The sequence below is a fragment of the Idiotropiscis lumnitzeri genome, chromosome 3 (assembly GCF_059441095.1).
Source record: "Idiotropiscis lumnitzeri isolate Australia: NSW breed Sydney's pygmy pipehorse chromosome 3, RoL_Ilum_1.0, whole genome shotgun sequence".
In the NCBI taxonomy this organism is placed as follows: domain Eukaryota; kingdom Metazoa; phylum Chordata; class Actinopteri; order Syngnathiformes; family Syngnathidae; genus Idiotropiscis; species Idiotropiscis lumnitzeri.
Window position 1 is genome coordinate 8642632 of NC_142393.1, and position 16374 is coordinate 8659005.

At 40.2% G+C, this 16374-nt stretch overlaps 1 protein-coding gene across 3 annotated transcripts in view; it reads left to right on the plus strand.

Annotated features, from left to right (window-relative positions):
• LOC148339760 (uncharacterized) overlaps positions 1-15625 on the plus strand; it is a 30792-nt gene extending 15167 nt beyond the window's left edge. For all 3 annotated transcript variants that reach the window (XM_088290497.1, XM_088290499.1, XM_088290498.1), the window contains exons 7-16: positions 4964-5471; positions 5547-5706; positions 5790-5903; positions 6008-6163; positions 6277-6427; positions 6520-7120; positions 7236-7389; positions 7489-7578; positions 8348-8543; positions 9065-15625. In XM_088290497.1, coding sequence (XP_088146623.1) covers positions 4964-5471; positions 5547-5706; positions 5790-5903; positions 6008-6163; positions 6277-6427; positions 6520-7120; positions 7236-7389; positions 7489-7578; positions 8348-8543; positions 9065-15159 — 8225 coding nt within the window. In that variant the 3' untranslated portion in view covers positions 15160-15625. The remainder of the gene's footprint in view (positions 1-4963; positions 5472-5546; positions 5707-5789; positions 5904-6007; positions 6164-6276; positions 6428-6519; positions 7121-7235; positions 7390-7488; positions 7579-8347; positions 8544-9064) is intronic.
• Positions 15626-16374: the final 749 nt, after the last annotated feature.

Sequence of the window (16374 nt, forward strand, 5' to 3'; positions counted from 1 at the left end):
GTACACTACATACCTACGTACCCACCTGCGTACATGCACACTCAAACAAACACATATGTATGTACACACACACACACACGCACACACATTGACACATACATTAATACATTTGCGTATAGAAATTTAATGAAAATTAACCAATGAAAATTAGACATTGCTTTTGAATAATGGTTCAGTCGATTAATTTAGAAAACAAACTCATGAAAGTGGACAAAAATGATCGTACTCTAAATATGTTACTTCTCAACAAAACCTTATGAGGCAGGCACTGCAATTTATTGATTTTTGCAACTTTTCCATCAGACTTGTGCATCTCTCAGCAGTTTTTTTGCGCCACGCATCATGAGTTCCACTTGTCTTAGGTTTGAAGGCCGCTTTCTCCAGAAAGCATGTTTCAGCTCATTCCTCAGGTGTTGAATCAAATTTAGAAGACTCATAGAACACCACTTCAGATTTGTCCAATGTTCTGCTCTTAGCCATTCTTGGGTGTATTTAGATGTGTGTTTTGACCCGTGATCTGCATTGACCTTTAAGTTGACCTTACGTTTCTTTGTACATTCTGGGCTCTTATGTTACAATTCGCATTATCCGTCTATTCAATTTGTCTTCAATTATCCCCTTTCCAACATGTCCAGGGATTTTGGTGACAGTCCTGTGAATTTTGAATTTCTCAATAGGTCCAACTGTAGGTACAGGAACATCAAGCTCCTCAGAGATGATCTCATAGCCTTTAACCTTTAATGTGTTTCTTTTATTTTCTTTCGAATTTCCTGAGACAACTCTCTCCTTGGTTTCCTCTAGTCAATGTTAGGTGTGGTGTACAGTACACCATGTCTCCCAACAGCATAGTGACTACTTGTCACCCTTTAAATAGGCTTAGTGACTGATTACAAGTTTGAAGACACCTGCCATCCTGCTTATAGGAGACACCTTTGTTGAACATGTCCTTATGGTCAAATTACGTCCAATCTTTTCTAGGGTACCATCATTTTTGTGCGTTTTTTTTTTTTTTTTTTTTTAAATAATTCCGTTGTTCCGCAATTCAAAACCAATGTTTTGATCGGTTAATTTTCATGAATTGGTTAATCTAGTTATTTTTTTTATTATTACTTTTGTCAGATTTATTCAATTATTTTTACATCTGGGTTTTATTCTTTTAAAAGTGGGGTGCCATCATTTTTTTCCATGTGTAAATCTAAATACACACACGCACACACATTGCACGGAAAATGTTTTTGTGTTCAACAATTTTCATTTTCAGGATTCACATGGTTTTGGCATAGGAAATTTAACCCCCCCCACTTCATTTCTAGTATCGTTTCAATGAAATGGCTTGTAGCGTATGCACTGTTTATATCCTACTGTAAGTGCTAATAGTGTAATGTGATCACCCTCTAGTGGTCAAAATTATAACGTGCAACCTTAGTCGACATCTGATATGCACAGTGTACATACATCATAAACTGTTTACTTATAGAAGCTCTTCAACCAATAATACAAAATAATTATTATAGAATTGTTAAATGTACTGTTTTACCAAAAAAATTGCACAATTTAGATAACATAGTATAACTTTCTTTCCTGAACAAAAAAAACCCATTTTAGTCTTTGAATGATGTGCCTCGTAATTTCCGAATTCTCAGAGGAACTGTATGCCGACTCAAATACGAGTTTGAATAAGTCGAATTGAGTGGTTGTGTGGCTACAGAGCAATCTCTCTGCTGTCCACGTATGGTGTCATGATGCAGATTGACAATTTTCTGTCATTTCAACAAAATCACAATTCCTTTACCAATTTATTATCCACAAAGTCGCACTGTAGGAGCCAATTGAGTATTAGACTATTTTTGTGGGCATTCAAGACTCACTGTTACTCTGGCCCCAGAGTAGGCCTTTTAATTCTTGGCCTTTTTGCTTTCCGATGTAGCTGAGGTCAGCATAATTATGTACGGTAATCGACGGGTTCCCTCAAATTAATTTCTATTGTATGCATGTAGTTATCTTATCTACTGCACAGTAGTTATTCATCCCTTCATGGGTGTATTTACTATCCATTGCAGTGACAAAATCAGGTACTACAACACACATTGGACTTGCTGGTTCATTAACTTGTCATCTATGGACGACAATAGAATAGAATAGAAATCCCTTTATTGTCATTGTACTCAAGTGTGCAACGAGTATATTGGTACTTGATTGAAAACCTACCTCTCATGAATATTCTTTGTTGACAGCCAGACAGCCACACCAACTGCACAAACCCAACCCCTATGCCTGTCAAAGCTAATTTAATGAACATTGTGGTTATTGCTGTTACCAATGACCATAAACAAAATACCATAATATGAGCATGCAACTCACTTGAAAAGTTTACCAGGCATCAAATCTACTGATGCTATTTCAACACTATAGAGTGTTAATTTTAACACTGGCAAAGTGTCCATATGCATCGGCACTACCTGGTGTTAAAGTAAGAGTCACCGAAGTGTTAAATATTCTACACCCAGTACTGTGTGACAGCAACAAACTGGAGTGTTGAATGTTGGGTGTTTAGATTAACATTGAGTGTTTAGGCCAACACTGTGCAGTGTGGGGAAAAACACCCCTTGTCTCACTATATAAAACACATTCCACACTTTTCAATTCAAAACACTCCTTTTGGCATTCGGTTCCATAGTTTTTTCACCTATAAGGTAGTGGCAACACTACACTTGACCTGGTCTGGATTGTGTGGAAACTCTTGTGTGTGAACGCTGCATTTATTTTGACCCATTGACAACTGGCTGGTTGACCTAACGTTTCATCATGGACATGCAGTCACCACCCGATGGCTCTTCTGATGATGAATGTTCTTGCAGTGTCTTGAGCCACTTTCAAATTAACACATGGAAGCAAAATAGATATGAAGATATCAACACATAACGATCAACCTTAGATCCTCAATTCCACTCAGTGTAGGCCTACTTGGCCAACTTGGAAAACTCCAGAGGGTTTATTTACTTTTTTTTTTTTTTTTTAGAGTCATATAAATTAGTGAGTCTTCCAAGTTCGTGGAAATGTGACAATTCCACCGACAATTTTTTTTAAATGTATTTTTTTAACTCAAATGTGTGTACTGACAACGGTCACCCACAGTTGACTTCTAATGTTGTTGCCTTTATCTTAAAATTCAAGTTTTGATGTATGGACTCAGCCTCTTTTTCATCGGTTGAGAACAGGCAGCTGCTCAAAATTAGCTCTTTGGGTTAACGAGTGTTTGAAACACCTTTTGGAAAACACCCTTTACATCACATGCTCTGCTTCCAGCTGAGTTAATTGGACTTCAACAGGCACAGAAGGGGTTATTTAAGAAGTCAAAAGCATTAAATGATGGGAAAATAATTGTAGACACAATATAGATATATACACAAAATGCTAATTTATTTCCACAAAATATTAACTTCTGGGCATGAAATAGCTATGGCAGTTGGGTAAACAAAATAATAGCACTTTCTCTCATAATGGTAAGGTGCCATCTTTGCAATCAATTTTTTTTTTTACTCTACAGTGTTGAACTCCTGATTATTTTTTTTTAACAATGCTAGTGTCAAGCAAGCTCAAATTACTTAGACTGGCAAATTTTAATCTGAGATGGATTCATGTTTCCCTAAACATATTTTTGATGCTGATTTTATGTATAATGTGCAAGAGGGAAAAACAAGATAAATTCAGAATCATTGCATTTGGAAAAGTTTACTTGCATTTGATGGTGAAAAAAAAAATGTAACAAAAAACATAGACCAGTGTTTTTTTTTTTTTTATGATTTTGAATATTAGTGTTGAAAGGCCATAGGCACTCTTTTCACACATGTGAGAAAACATTGTCAAAAAGTTCTCAGCTGGTATTGTGCTGGATTGCAAATGAGTTCAAACTGAGCATCACTGGGTGCATTTGAATAGAAGAGGAAAAGTCAACTAAATTTGGTACTGGGACAGCGGGGGTGAACTGCATTTCATGGTCAAATCTTTTAAATCCCCTAAAAAATTCTCTGTACGGTCTTTCTTGGTTGAATAAGTAATTGTGGAGTGGTTTCCTTCAGCGTTGGCAAGTGTGTGAGAATGTTGTCATTTAGCTGCGACGGTCTTCACAAGCCTTCACCAAGCTGCACACATGCATTACAATTTGTAATTAAGTTAACGAATACAGTCTGATAATCAGCAAAACGATGCAATCCAACCGACATCTGACAGCTGTGCAATGTCATTTTCATTTTCCTTTCTCCACGCAACAAACTCTACTTCAGTGCTCTTGAACTGATATTTAACTAATTTAGTTTTAGTTATTTCACGTGCAAAAATAAGTGGTTGAGCAGTTATCATTAACATCACAGTTGACGACTCTGCTGTGTTTGAAGGGCTGGATTTTTCGCAGTCTTGTCAATGTGTCCTGCTCGGGGTACAAAATGGACCCTTTTTATTTGGCTATATTCGAGCTAAAACATTCCTTAATGAACTTTGCATCATTTGACTCTTGCTAGTGATTTTGTTTGATAAGAAAGAACTTTTTGGGGTTTTACATCTGAGACAACAAAACATTTGACTCATTGACCTAATCTTAATCAGACAATTTCTTGCACGTCGCTATGTGTTAAATTGTGTAGCGGCAATTCAAATTGAATGCTTTACCTTTGAACTGTGGTCCAAAGGTCAATTTTTTTTTTTTGTTGCATACTGAAGCCATTTGGGTTGCAAATAATATATATAAATATATATATATATATATATATATATATATATATATATATATTTATTTTTATTTTATTTTTTTTGCATCGAGTTGGTAGGTGTGCAAGCATCAGTTGTTCATGTAATTTTTTTTCACAATTGTCCAGTTCACTAACACTTTTTGCTCATTACTGTATGTCACTGCAACCACCAGCCAATCATGTTCACACAATGTTTTTTCTGTTTTTCCACCCGACAGCTGAATCTAAACAAAAAGAGACTGAATCTCCCCAAAAACTAAATTCAGAGGACCCCTCCACAGAGGCGTGTCCCTCACCTCAACCTGTGTCTGAACCAGTTGTACCACAGAGTGACCCTCATTTGAGCACGATGGAGTCGACAAAAAGTGACACTTCCGTTGAAACTACTGAAGAATCGGGTCCCTCCAGGCCTACCATAAGAACAAGATCTGGTCCATGGAAGGCCTCACAACCACCAACCACATCGGGATCTGAACACAATGAAACGGGGGCTGCTTTGAACTCGTTGGCAACATATATAATACCAAAGAAGCAAACTGGACTTCAGCCCTCATCAAGCCACGTGGTCGCCTCATGCCATAAGCCTTCGGTTCCAACCCTGTTGAGCGAAACGCGAAATCTGCCCGTGCCACCTGCACCAAGCGCACCCCCCTCCAGACCTTCTCAGCCAAATAACCAGGTCAGACAGAGCATCCAGCGCTCCCTCACAAGCATCTTATCCAAAAGGTAAGATTTAAGTATATTCATCATTTTAAGTAATGTATTGTATCATTGACTAAATTGCTCTTTTTATTTGTCAAGGGTTTGTGACTGCAAGGATTTGTCCATGTCAGAGAGTGATGCTGTAAAACTTGTTGCAAGCATTGAGATGGAGATGTTCGACATATTTCGCAATACAGACAGCAAATACATGAATAAGTACAGAACGATTATGTTCAACTTGAAAGATCCAAGAAACAAGGTTTGCTCAAAGTTACTGGTTGTGATCATCGTTAATACACTATTTTCTGTATCTTCACTAACACCAGATCATTTAACTCTTAGGGCTTGTTGTATCAAGTTGTGCGAGGAGACATCAGTCCCTTCAGACTTGTCCGGATGAGCCAAAAAGACATGCAGGCTACCAAGGCGCCAGAACACATTGCAAAGAACACGGAGGTAAATCTCATGTCTGCTGCCAAAGGAAAATACGTCAGGCACGGTAAAAGAATGACTTCCCAGTACTTTCCCTCTTGGATCTAACAAGTCCTGTTTATTTTTAGGTTAAAGATGCAGCTTCCAAAGTGCCCAGTATGTTGCAGCAGCCCGAAGCTGTGAAGGTTGATCTTTCCCTTTTAAACATCACCAAACCTGCACCTGTAAAGGTTGATCTTTCCCGTTTAAACGTCGCTAAACCTGATAGACGACCAATGGGCAATGTGAGCATTTATCTTGTTCCGATACATTATATGTATATGGTTATAATGACTTTTGAGTCATGTGACTGACTTACTGTGTTGAAGTTGATGTGTTTTTCACCCCCCGCGAATAGAAGAGAAGTCTTCAGACACCCATTTTGAAGAAGAGAGTAAGTGAGCCAAGCAAGGGGAGCACGTTGCCAGATGTTCTTACCTGTATGCTTAAAGACACTACCTCAGAACACAAGGCTCACCTATTTGACCTCAAATGCAAGATATGTACAGGTGAATTCAAGCAAATCGATGGCTTTAGAAGACTAGTGTAAATAACTATAAAATAGTATTTAACTAAAAACCTATTTTTGTTTGCTTCAAAGGACAAATGGTGGAAGATGAACCTCCAAACAAAAAAAATAAGACATCTGAATCAAGCGACAAACATTTTTCACGAGGGAGAAAGTCTCCCGTAGATGACTCACCTCTACGTGCGCCACCTGACTCACCTGACTTTGATTATTCATCATCCTCTATTTTCGAGCCTTCTTCCCGTCTCGTTATTGACACCAGTGACTTTGCTGTTGTTGAATCTCCCGCTTCGCCCATTATGGACTCTCCAGCATCTCCTACTTTAGAGTCACCTGCTTCCCCTGTCATGGAGTCCCCTCGATCCCCAGTTTCGGACACTTCTAAAACCACCACATCAAAAAGAACATATACGCCTGTTGTGATTCCAGCCGTCTCCACGGTTACCATTACAAGGCGTGACCCCCGTACTGCAGCTAGTAGGAGCTCTGCTTCCTTATGTAGCACCTCTGGTCCCTCAAATACATTAAAGAAACAATCAGCAACTCATCTTACAGAGGATAGCTCTACTTCACGAGCCGTACCCAACTTGCCAGTGCCACCAACAAAACCATTACCGAAACCTATCCTAATGAAGCCGTCCTCTTCAGCGGATCCCCGACTCTACGGCTCAAGGTATTTATAGAAATGTACAGTTTGGTACAATGAACTATTTTTTATTGTGCATTGTAAAATTGTCTGAAATGGCAAAGATGTGAGTATGGATTTGTTTCGGTACATTGTTTTCCAGAAATGTCATCTCAGAATCTCCAGCCACTGGTGAAACTTCACAGTTCCTGGCCAAGCAAGAAGTACTGTGGAAAGGTTTCCTCAACATGTTGACTGTGTCAAAGTTTGCTACGAAGGTCTATTTGGTTTCAGGATCTGCCGAAACTCTAAAATTGGTAACATTTTGAAAAGTTTTTTTTTTCTTTTGCATGAGCGACATCATTCTGTTTGGACTTTAACAAAAAAACTAATGAGCATCATGTGCTTTCCTTTAGGAACTACCCGATACCATTGAAATTGGTGGACGAATCATGCCGCAAACAGTGTGGGACTATGTTGCCAAGCTCAAGACCAACATTACAAAGGCAAGCGCCATAAGCACCACCAACCAATATTATCGGAACATTGAGGCCATTTCTTTTTTTTTTTTTAATTCACACCATTTTCATGCGATCTAAAATTTAGGTCAGTGTGTGGGTGTGACTGATGTGTGTTTTGTAGCACATGGATGTTCCACCAAATTGATTATTACAACTATAAACAATACTAAATATGCTTGGTTTCCAACATGATCCATGTAACCAACATAAAAAGAACAACAACTGACTGTGTGGTAAAACAAGCAATTGTGAAGCTGCGATAAAACTCAAATGTCTTAAGCAAAAAAGGAATTGGCTGGCTCACTGTTCCAATACTTTTAGAATGGTGTATACAGTAAAACCGCCTCCAACGCTTACTTTCCAGAACATCACCACAGTAAGTGAAATCCGCCATCCAGAAATGCATGTTGTGGCATTTATGACACTTAAAAAACCCGAATTCCTTTCAACACACTTTTAAAGCGAAACAAACACATTTAAACATAGGGCATAATTTCAGACTAAAACCACACCTGATTAAAAGTTGCAACAGCTACATTTAGACAAAAAACACATTTGTACATACGCTGGCCACTTTGTATTTTAATATAATATAATAACATGGGATATTTGCAAAGAAACAGGTACCGCAGATGGATTTAAAAAAATATATATTTTCCTTAAACACCAGTAGGGGGTGAGGGGATTTTACTGTTTTACATTAGTCTTTTCCAACACTATTTACATTGTATACTTTGTTGTTTTTGTTTATTAGGAGTTATGCGTGATCCGCTTTCATCCTGCTACTGAAGAAGAAGAGGTGGCATATGTCTCACTCTTTTCGTACTTCAGCAGCAGAGGGCGCTTTGGTGTAGTTTCCAACAACAGCCGTTCCATCAAGGATGTCTACCTTGTACCACTTAGTGCAAAGGAATCCATTCCATCCATACTGCAACCTCTGGAAGGACCAGGTGAGACAATGTTGGAGTCATGACGTAAATTTAGACAGAAATTCATTCATTCATTCCTCTTGTAGTGATTGGTTCCAGTGATTGTTTTCCAATGACAAAGTTTTATTTGAGAAAATCTCCATTTGACTAGATTACTTTTCTTACTCTTGTCTCCCTACCTTCGTCTTAACTTGCAACATACTGTTTGTGGGGTTATTTAATGATTACCGACCTTCAGTAATATCTTGCGAAAAGTGAAAGGTTTTTGAGTGACTCGCCCCAGAGCCTGAAACCAATGAGAGGTAAACGGGAGTTGCTTGCGCAGTCCGAAAGGGGGATTTAGCCTCCGTATAATTTCGTGTTCGGGATGAATAAAGTATATATCTAACCTGCATTTGGCAATCAGTTGGTTTACGCTCAGGGTCACCTGTGACCTTTATGAGCACAGTTGAAAATGGATGGATCTATTTTTTGATTAAAAAAAAAAAAGTTACCTGTTTTTAACAAAAATTGAAAACCGATCTATTGTTGTTTCTTTACAGGACTTGAAAAGAACAGGCCCAATCTTCTTCTTGGTTTGGCAGTTATTCAAAAAGCTAAACGCTGTGGAAGTGTACTTCAGGATCTAGAAGAAAAGAAACCAAAAGTGCTCAATGACCCGATGTGGATCCCCAAACCTCCAGTTCTCTATGGTTCTGACAAATTGGAGGTTTTCCAACCGTATGATCCAGAGACCCCTGCAAGCAAAACCCCTCCTGATTCACCTCCTTGTCCTCTGTCGCCATCAGATTCCTCTTCTAATTCCGAAACTCTACCATCACATCTGACCTCTTTTAAATCAAATCCCACCCTTTCTACCTCAGTTCTTGCTGCATCAACCCAATCCACATCCAGTAGCATCTCTGAGAGGAATATGAAAGCCCCCAGTGTTTCACCACTGCCAACCGTCTTGAGTTCATTGTTTAGAAATAAACAAACTACTGTCATGGTCTCTAACGAGGAACGTTGCACTACTAACGTGAAAACAGTAAGTACTAAGGTGTCCGTGTTTTCTCGTGCGTCTGGCTCGATGATAGATCCAATTGTTCAACAGTATGGACAGAAATCCAAGTCCAAAGATATAGAAGAGGAATTCACGTTTGATCGTCCTTATGACCCAGAGGAGGAGTATGATCCAGCAATAGGATATGGAAGCTTTTCGTCACACAACAAAGGAAACGATCATTTGGAAGACCCTCCATTAGCAAGTGCTGTAGATGATGATATAGCCTATGATCCAGAGGATGAGACTATTTTTCAAGATGTGCAATGTGATGCAAAGAAGTCAATCCAATCTAAAATATCAAACTGTACATCATCATTTCCCATTTCTCCGCTGGTTGAAGGACCATCTTTTGCCAAAATGCCACCCCAAACCTCTTCTCTAACTTCAGTTCCGCAGAACCTTCCCACGGGTACTGTGGTCGTCTCAGCTGCTACACTGACTGAGCAGCAGCGAATGCTTGAGGAACTTAATAAGCAGATTGAAGAGCAAAAACGACAGTTAAAGGAACAGGAGGAGGCACTTCGTCAACAAAGAGAGACTGTAGGTATGTTCATGGCTCAATTTTCTGTTCCTGATTCCATGATGTCTTCTCCCTCAAAGTCTCTGCATCTCAGCCAAGTCTCATCCCTTCAGAGTGGTGTAATTCACTCAGAGCCAAGACCTTCAGAAACAAAAGATTCAAAGCTAGAAGAGGCCAACAGTCTAACAGTTGATTCACCCGACAGGGAGTCACAAACAGACAGGCAAAAATCCACAACTGACGTTCCCGGTTCAAATATCGCTTCAGTTACAGAACAAGCAGAAGTATCTGGCGATAGACAGGAACGTGAAAACTCTTCATCTGCAGGTGAGATTGAGGATTCTGATGTCCCTTATGATCCAGAGGATGACCTTTTCAATGAAATCCAAGAGGATGTATTTCAAAGCGACTCCACAATGAACCAGGATTCCTCTTTACCGAGAACTTATTCAACTCCAATTGCATATCAAAGCAGAAGGCATAGGTCATCGCCAAAGAAGCGAAGTCATCGTGAAAGAGGACGCTGCAGAAGTCCTTCAAGGAGATCCCACCAGCGTTCTGCTTCACATTCCAGGAAACACAGAGAAAGGGACAGACACAGAAAAAGTCAACGAGATAGGTCAAAGCATAGAACTAGAGACCACTCTGAACGCCAGGCACGACACCGTAAATCACACAGTACACGGCGACATCGTTGGAGGTCACCATCCTCTCCTCGAGAAAACGAATTGATACCCCAAGTACCAAAAGACTTTAGTGAACCCCCTGCTATCACTGAGAAGCAACTTGAACACAGTAACATAATAAGTACGCCACTTTCTGTGAAAAATACCAGCGATGAACCTAATTTAAAATCTGATACCGCTGATAAAGACATTTCACAAGCAAATGTGCCCAATTTAAAACTTGAAACTTCACAAGAACCAAAATCCAATGAACCTTTAATCAGCAAAGACAGTGGGCTTGATAATGCAGTTGTCTTACCTTCACAAATGAATAAACAGCTGGGAACAAGTGGAGATAAATTTGAAATTTCAATTCCTCTGAGAGAGAGTGACCCTCCCATTCGGGATTCCCCTGAGAGCCCTGATCCTGAACCACAGTTTATTAAACCAAGTGGAGTAGAAAATAATCCCTCTGCTAAATCTAATGAAATCATAGATTGCCAGACACAACTCGGTAACCTCACACCAGCTGTGGATGTAGAAAATGATTTCCAGCTTTCTGTAAGCCAAGCAACTTTGTTGAACAAACCACCACACTTTGAAGGTACGTCAAATGTGGCCAATCTTATTTTTAGAGCACTTAATATGCAGCGTTCAAATTCAGGAGAGCGAAATATGACAAAGAAAGAGAGTGACGGTAAATACTTGGATCGAAAACATTCAGAAATACTGAGTCAAGGGGGTGGACCTTTAAATCCAAATGTGGAAATAAATACTAGTTTAGCATCCGCAACGAGTCATGTACCAACATGTTCGAAACTGGGTAGTGATCCAGAGCAAGATACCGAAGTTCCTAATCTGAAGATAAATGCGAATATGTCTCAAACAGAACAACCGGCAAGCAAGCCAGCTGTCATGGATATTGCGGGTTCACAAAATCAAGGTAGAAATTCAGATTTGACAATTAAAGGTAGTGACTCCGGTATCAAAAGTAAGAATTTCCCTCAGGTGAATACATTTCAACAACATGGAAGAGATGTTGACTTAAATATAAGACACTCTGATCGAGAAAGTAGTTTGAAGTCAAATGTATCCACACATTCTGACAATAAATTCCCAAGTACAGCATTCACAGTAGTGCCAGATGTAAAGCATAAAAATGAAAAATGCTTGAAAAAGGAAGAAGAGTCATCTATGCATAGACCAGGACCAAATACAAATTGTGGACGTTTTCAGTCCAGTGTATCATATACGGGACAAGACAATGTTGGATCTTCACACCATTTCAAGGAAGCACAGTATGATATTAAGTTTGAAAGGAGTGTGCATATGACAGTATCAGAAACCCTACACGATCGCAGAAAGCATGATGTCATAGAAATGAATTCTTTAGGGCCTGGTCAAGCTGTAGCGGGTATGGGTTGTCAAGGATTTAGTCAGAGAATTGACTCACATGTTCCAGACAGAGGCAATGTTGAAACACTTACAGATAGCAACTATGTAAACATTCATGGACGAAATCAGCATGGCCAATGTCCTGAGAGGACAAAAGATATTAATGATCAAAAAGATCAATGTGTTATTTCTAACATTATAAAAGCAGATTGGGTCACTAGGAAAACTACTAAAGTTCACAGCAGTCAAAATACGGAACTGTTTGAGTGCAAGACATATGTTAATTGGAATTGTCCAGGATCAGATCGAGATTCAGTAAGAATTGGGCAATTTAGACAAGATGAAGGGGTAGTCAATCAGCCTCTTTGGAGAGGTAGAACCATGGAAAGCCATGGGCCTGAAAATAGAGTTCCGAGTGGTGTAGACCCTTGTAAACCACCGGTTGAAATGGAAGGGTCAAATGTAAGGCCTACAAAGCACGATAGCAGAGGACCCGGAGGTTCAGATGTCATTGGTCCAAGGGAGGAGACATTGTATCCTGATATAGAAGTCCCAGTACGTGACAGAAGAGAACTGGGTGGTCCAGATTTCACCAGGGCTAATGTCCGAGGACCCAATATGCATAGCAGGAATGGGCCCGAGACTGACATGAGAAATCCTTTGCATGATAGGAGAAGACCAGGGTTTCGTGATTTCAGAACACAGGAACGGAACTTGGGAAATCCAGCTATAGTTGATGGTGTTCTTGGCATGAAAACTGTAGGACCTGAGAGTGATGGAAACAGATCTCAATGTCGTGATTTTAGGGGAATGGGACCTAGAAGAGGAGAAGGAGCATTATCGAGTTTTACTGGACCATGTCTCGAGATAATAGGGGGGAGAAATCAGAGAGAGCATGGGTTTAAAAGCTCAATAGAGGATCAGGGGCCTTCTGCAGTGTGGGGAGACCAACATGCAGATGAGTTAGGCCTTAATAGGCTTAGACCTAACAGTCCATCTTGGGACCCTCAGTCAGAAAGTAGGAATTCAAATATGCAGGTAGCCTTGGTTGACAGGAGAGGGCCAGATATTAGGGGACCAGGCCCTGAAAGAAATCACCCAGGGCCTGATAACAGAAGCCATCATCCATTTATGGAACATAGAATGGTAGAAGTTAGAATTCCAAACAGACCAGAGGATCAATATTTGGGTGCAAACACTGAGTGCTCTGGGCCTGATAGGAGACATCCAGATAGGCAGGAAATGAGGTACAGCGGTGTTTTTCCTCACAGAAGAGATACAGATCATTCTTTTGGAGGAGATGGCCCAGATAAAATACTTCCACGAATGGTGATCCCAGAGTGCAACAGGAGAGGTCCACATTTCAGAGATGACTTAGAGCTTGAGAGGAAAGGTCCGGCCAGTCAAGATTTTAGAGGGCCAATATGTGAAATGAGAATTCCAAACATTGAGGGCTTTGGACCTGACGGAAGACAACCAGAAGACCTTGACTTCCGAAATACAAATTTTGAGAGAGATCCAGGAAGTCCAGGTCCTAATTGGAGAGGAAATGGGCCATCATTCATGGAAACAGGAAACAGACAAAGCTACAGATCAGGTCAAGATAGAGAAGATCAAAGACATAGAAGGGAATGTGACTACTTAGAAACTAGTCATCAAGACCAGTGGCAAGCAACAGATTGCAGGTTCCCAGGACCAGATCGTAGAGGCACAGATGCAGAGAAACACTGGTCAGATGGACATGAAATGCAATTTGAAAATGATTGGAACCGTCAAGATAACAGGTATCCTCGGCCGATTCCAGGGGATATTGACGTACAAGTTTTTGAACATAATACAGACGGGCCTTGTAATGAACAGAGGGGCCCTGTGGTAAGGGAGTGGGGGCACGTACCAGATCAAACACCTTTGCTTTCTGGGCCGAGGAGAGTTCCTGAGCATGATTGGAGTGGTCCTCGCTATAGAGATCCAAGGTCTTTCCAAGATGATGCTGATATGGTGTGTTCTAGGCCTGACAGAGTTGGACCTGGAAATGACCTTGGAGAGACTGGTAGAGGAGGTTTTGAGCCAAGATGGAGATCAGAAAACATAAGCAGACAACAAGACCATGAAAGGAGAATTTTAGCCTGCGGAGTACCTGGGTCAGATAGTATAGGTCTTGAAGAGGCTGAAAGGCAATCACGAAGAACAAGAAGTCAAAGCATTGAACGGCCAAGGTCTTTACACAGGGTTCGTGATAAAACTAATTCTTTCCAAAGCAGAAGGGAAAATGAGATGCAGGACAACCATGAACGAAGAGGAATAGGAGATGATATTTGTTACGAGGAAAATCCACATGTTGAAAGGCCAATGAGTGATGGTAGAAATTTTCACCCTCGGGCAACAGAAAGGGAAAGGGGAGGTTTAGACTTTAAAGGCCCTGCATCAGGTGGCCAAGGATCTGAACCTGTTTTTAGGAGGGAAGACTCTGACAGGAGAAGGTTTATTCGTAACAAAATGGATATGAGGAGAGGACCTGACAACCCCAGACTGGGACATGGGCCTGATGGGCGGGATACAGACACTGAAGTACCCGGGTGGAATCGAAGAGATCAGGACAAGATGGGTCCAATTTTGGACTTAAGGGAACCTGATCCTGACACTAAGGATAACATGAAATTTTCTGAGATTAGACACCCAAGACAGTATAATAGACGAGGACTAGGCGGCCGAGGTAGGAACCCAAGACCGAAGTATCAAGCAGTCCGTGGTCCTCAGAGGGTAAATCAATCGAGTTTTGAAAATCCAGAAAGTCAGCAAGAAGTACAAACTCCAAAATCTAGGGCTGCATTGCTGCCAACTCCAACTGAAGGCCGCATATGCTTCCCAAATCCTAAAATTAGCATTCCTAACACGTTTAGCATAAAACCAAAACACCACGTTAACAGGCAGTGGAGTAGAGAAAGATCTTTTTCTCGAGAAAGACAGAGACACGAGGGGGAAAAAGGTCCAGTTGATAATGAGGGGAGATAAGCCTAACAAAAGTGACAAATCGAAAGCCTGCGATTCATGTCCCAAAACTCAAGAACAATCATATTATTGGTTAATGTTAGTACATATAAAAAATATTCAATGCTGTCAATCATAATATATTAGTGGGATTACTTAATAAACATTTAACAAGACCTAAAGGCAAAATTATTATAATGACCACAAAGTGAAATTTCACCAGGTATTTCTGTCAACAATGGTTGTCTTGCTTGTGTCAGTCCAGAAGTAATATGCACTAAACGCCCATATATGATTTTGATTGGTACTAAATAGGTCCAATCCTAACCACTTGTGAAGTCAGGTCCTGGAGCATTTTCATGAAGATTAACAAATGTTTGTACATAAATGTATATGTTTAGTTTATAGTTTAAAGTGTATATGTTGTTTCAGTTTATGACCCTTTTACAACAACAAAAACAATAAAAAAGGCCTTCAATTTGGTGTGCGATTTTCTTTCTTGTTTTGTGCCCTTGGTTTGAATCTCAGATCCTCTTGTGTTGGATTTGTATGCCCTTGCATGTTCTTGCTCCTACATTCCCAAAATATGTGTTAGATTAATTGAGACTCCAATTATCCACAGGTATTTGTCTGTGTCCTGCAATTGACTGTCTCTGCTCATCTCAAATTAGCTGGGATAGGCTGCAGGTCACCCGAGACTCTATCCATCCATCCATTATCTGTGCCAATTCTCCTCACAAGGGTCGCAAGGGTTGCTGGAACTTATCCCAGCTGTCTTCGGGCAGTAGTCTGGGTACACCCTGAACTGGTTGCCAGCCAATTGCAGGACACACAATGACAATAACTTTCCGCGCTCGCACTCATACCGAACGTGGGAGGAAACTGGAGTATCTGGAGAAAACCCACGCAGGCACCGGGAAAACATGCACTGTAAGGCCCTCGTGGTGCCGCCTCCAAGACTCTAATGAGGGAAAAGTGCTGGCATAAATTGACGATTTTTATCCTATAACATTTTCTTAGACTTTGAACATTTCAACCTAATAAATACAAAAAAAGAGTAGATCTTTGTCATTCACAAACATGCTACGTCATTCCCCAAACCCCAATCCCAACGAAGTTGGGACACTAAATCAAATGTAAATAAAAACAGAATACAATGATAAGTAATTCATGTTCCATTGAATACATTGGAAAACAATTTAATGATTAAATTGATGAACATTACTTTTTTTGTTTTTG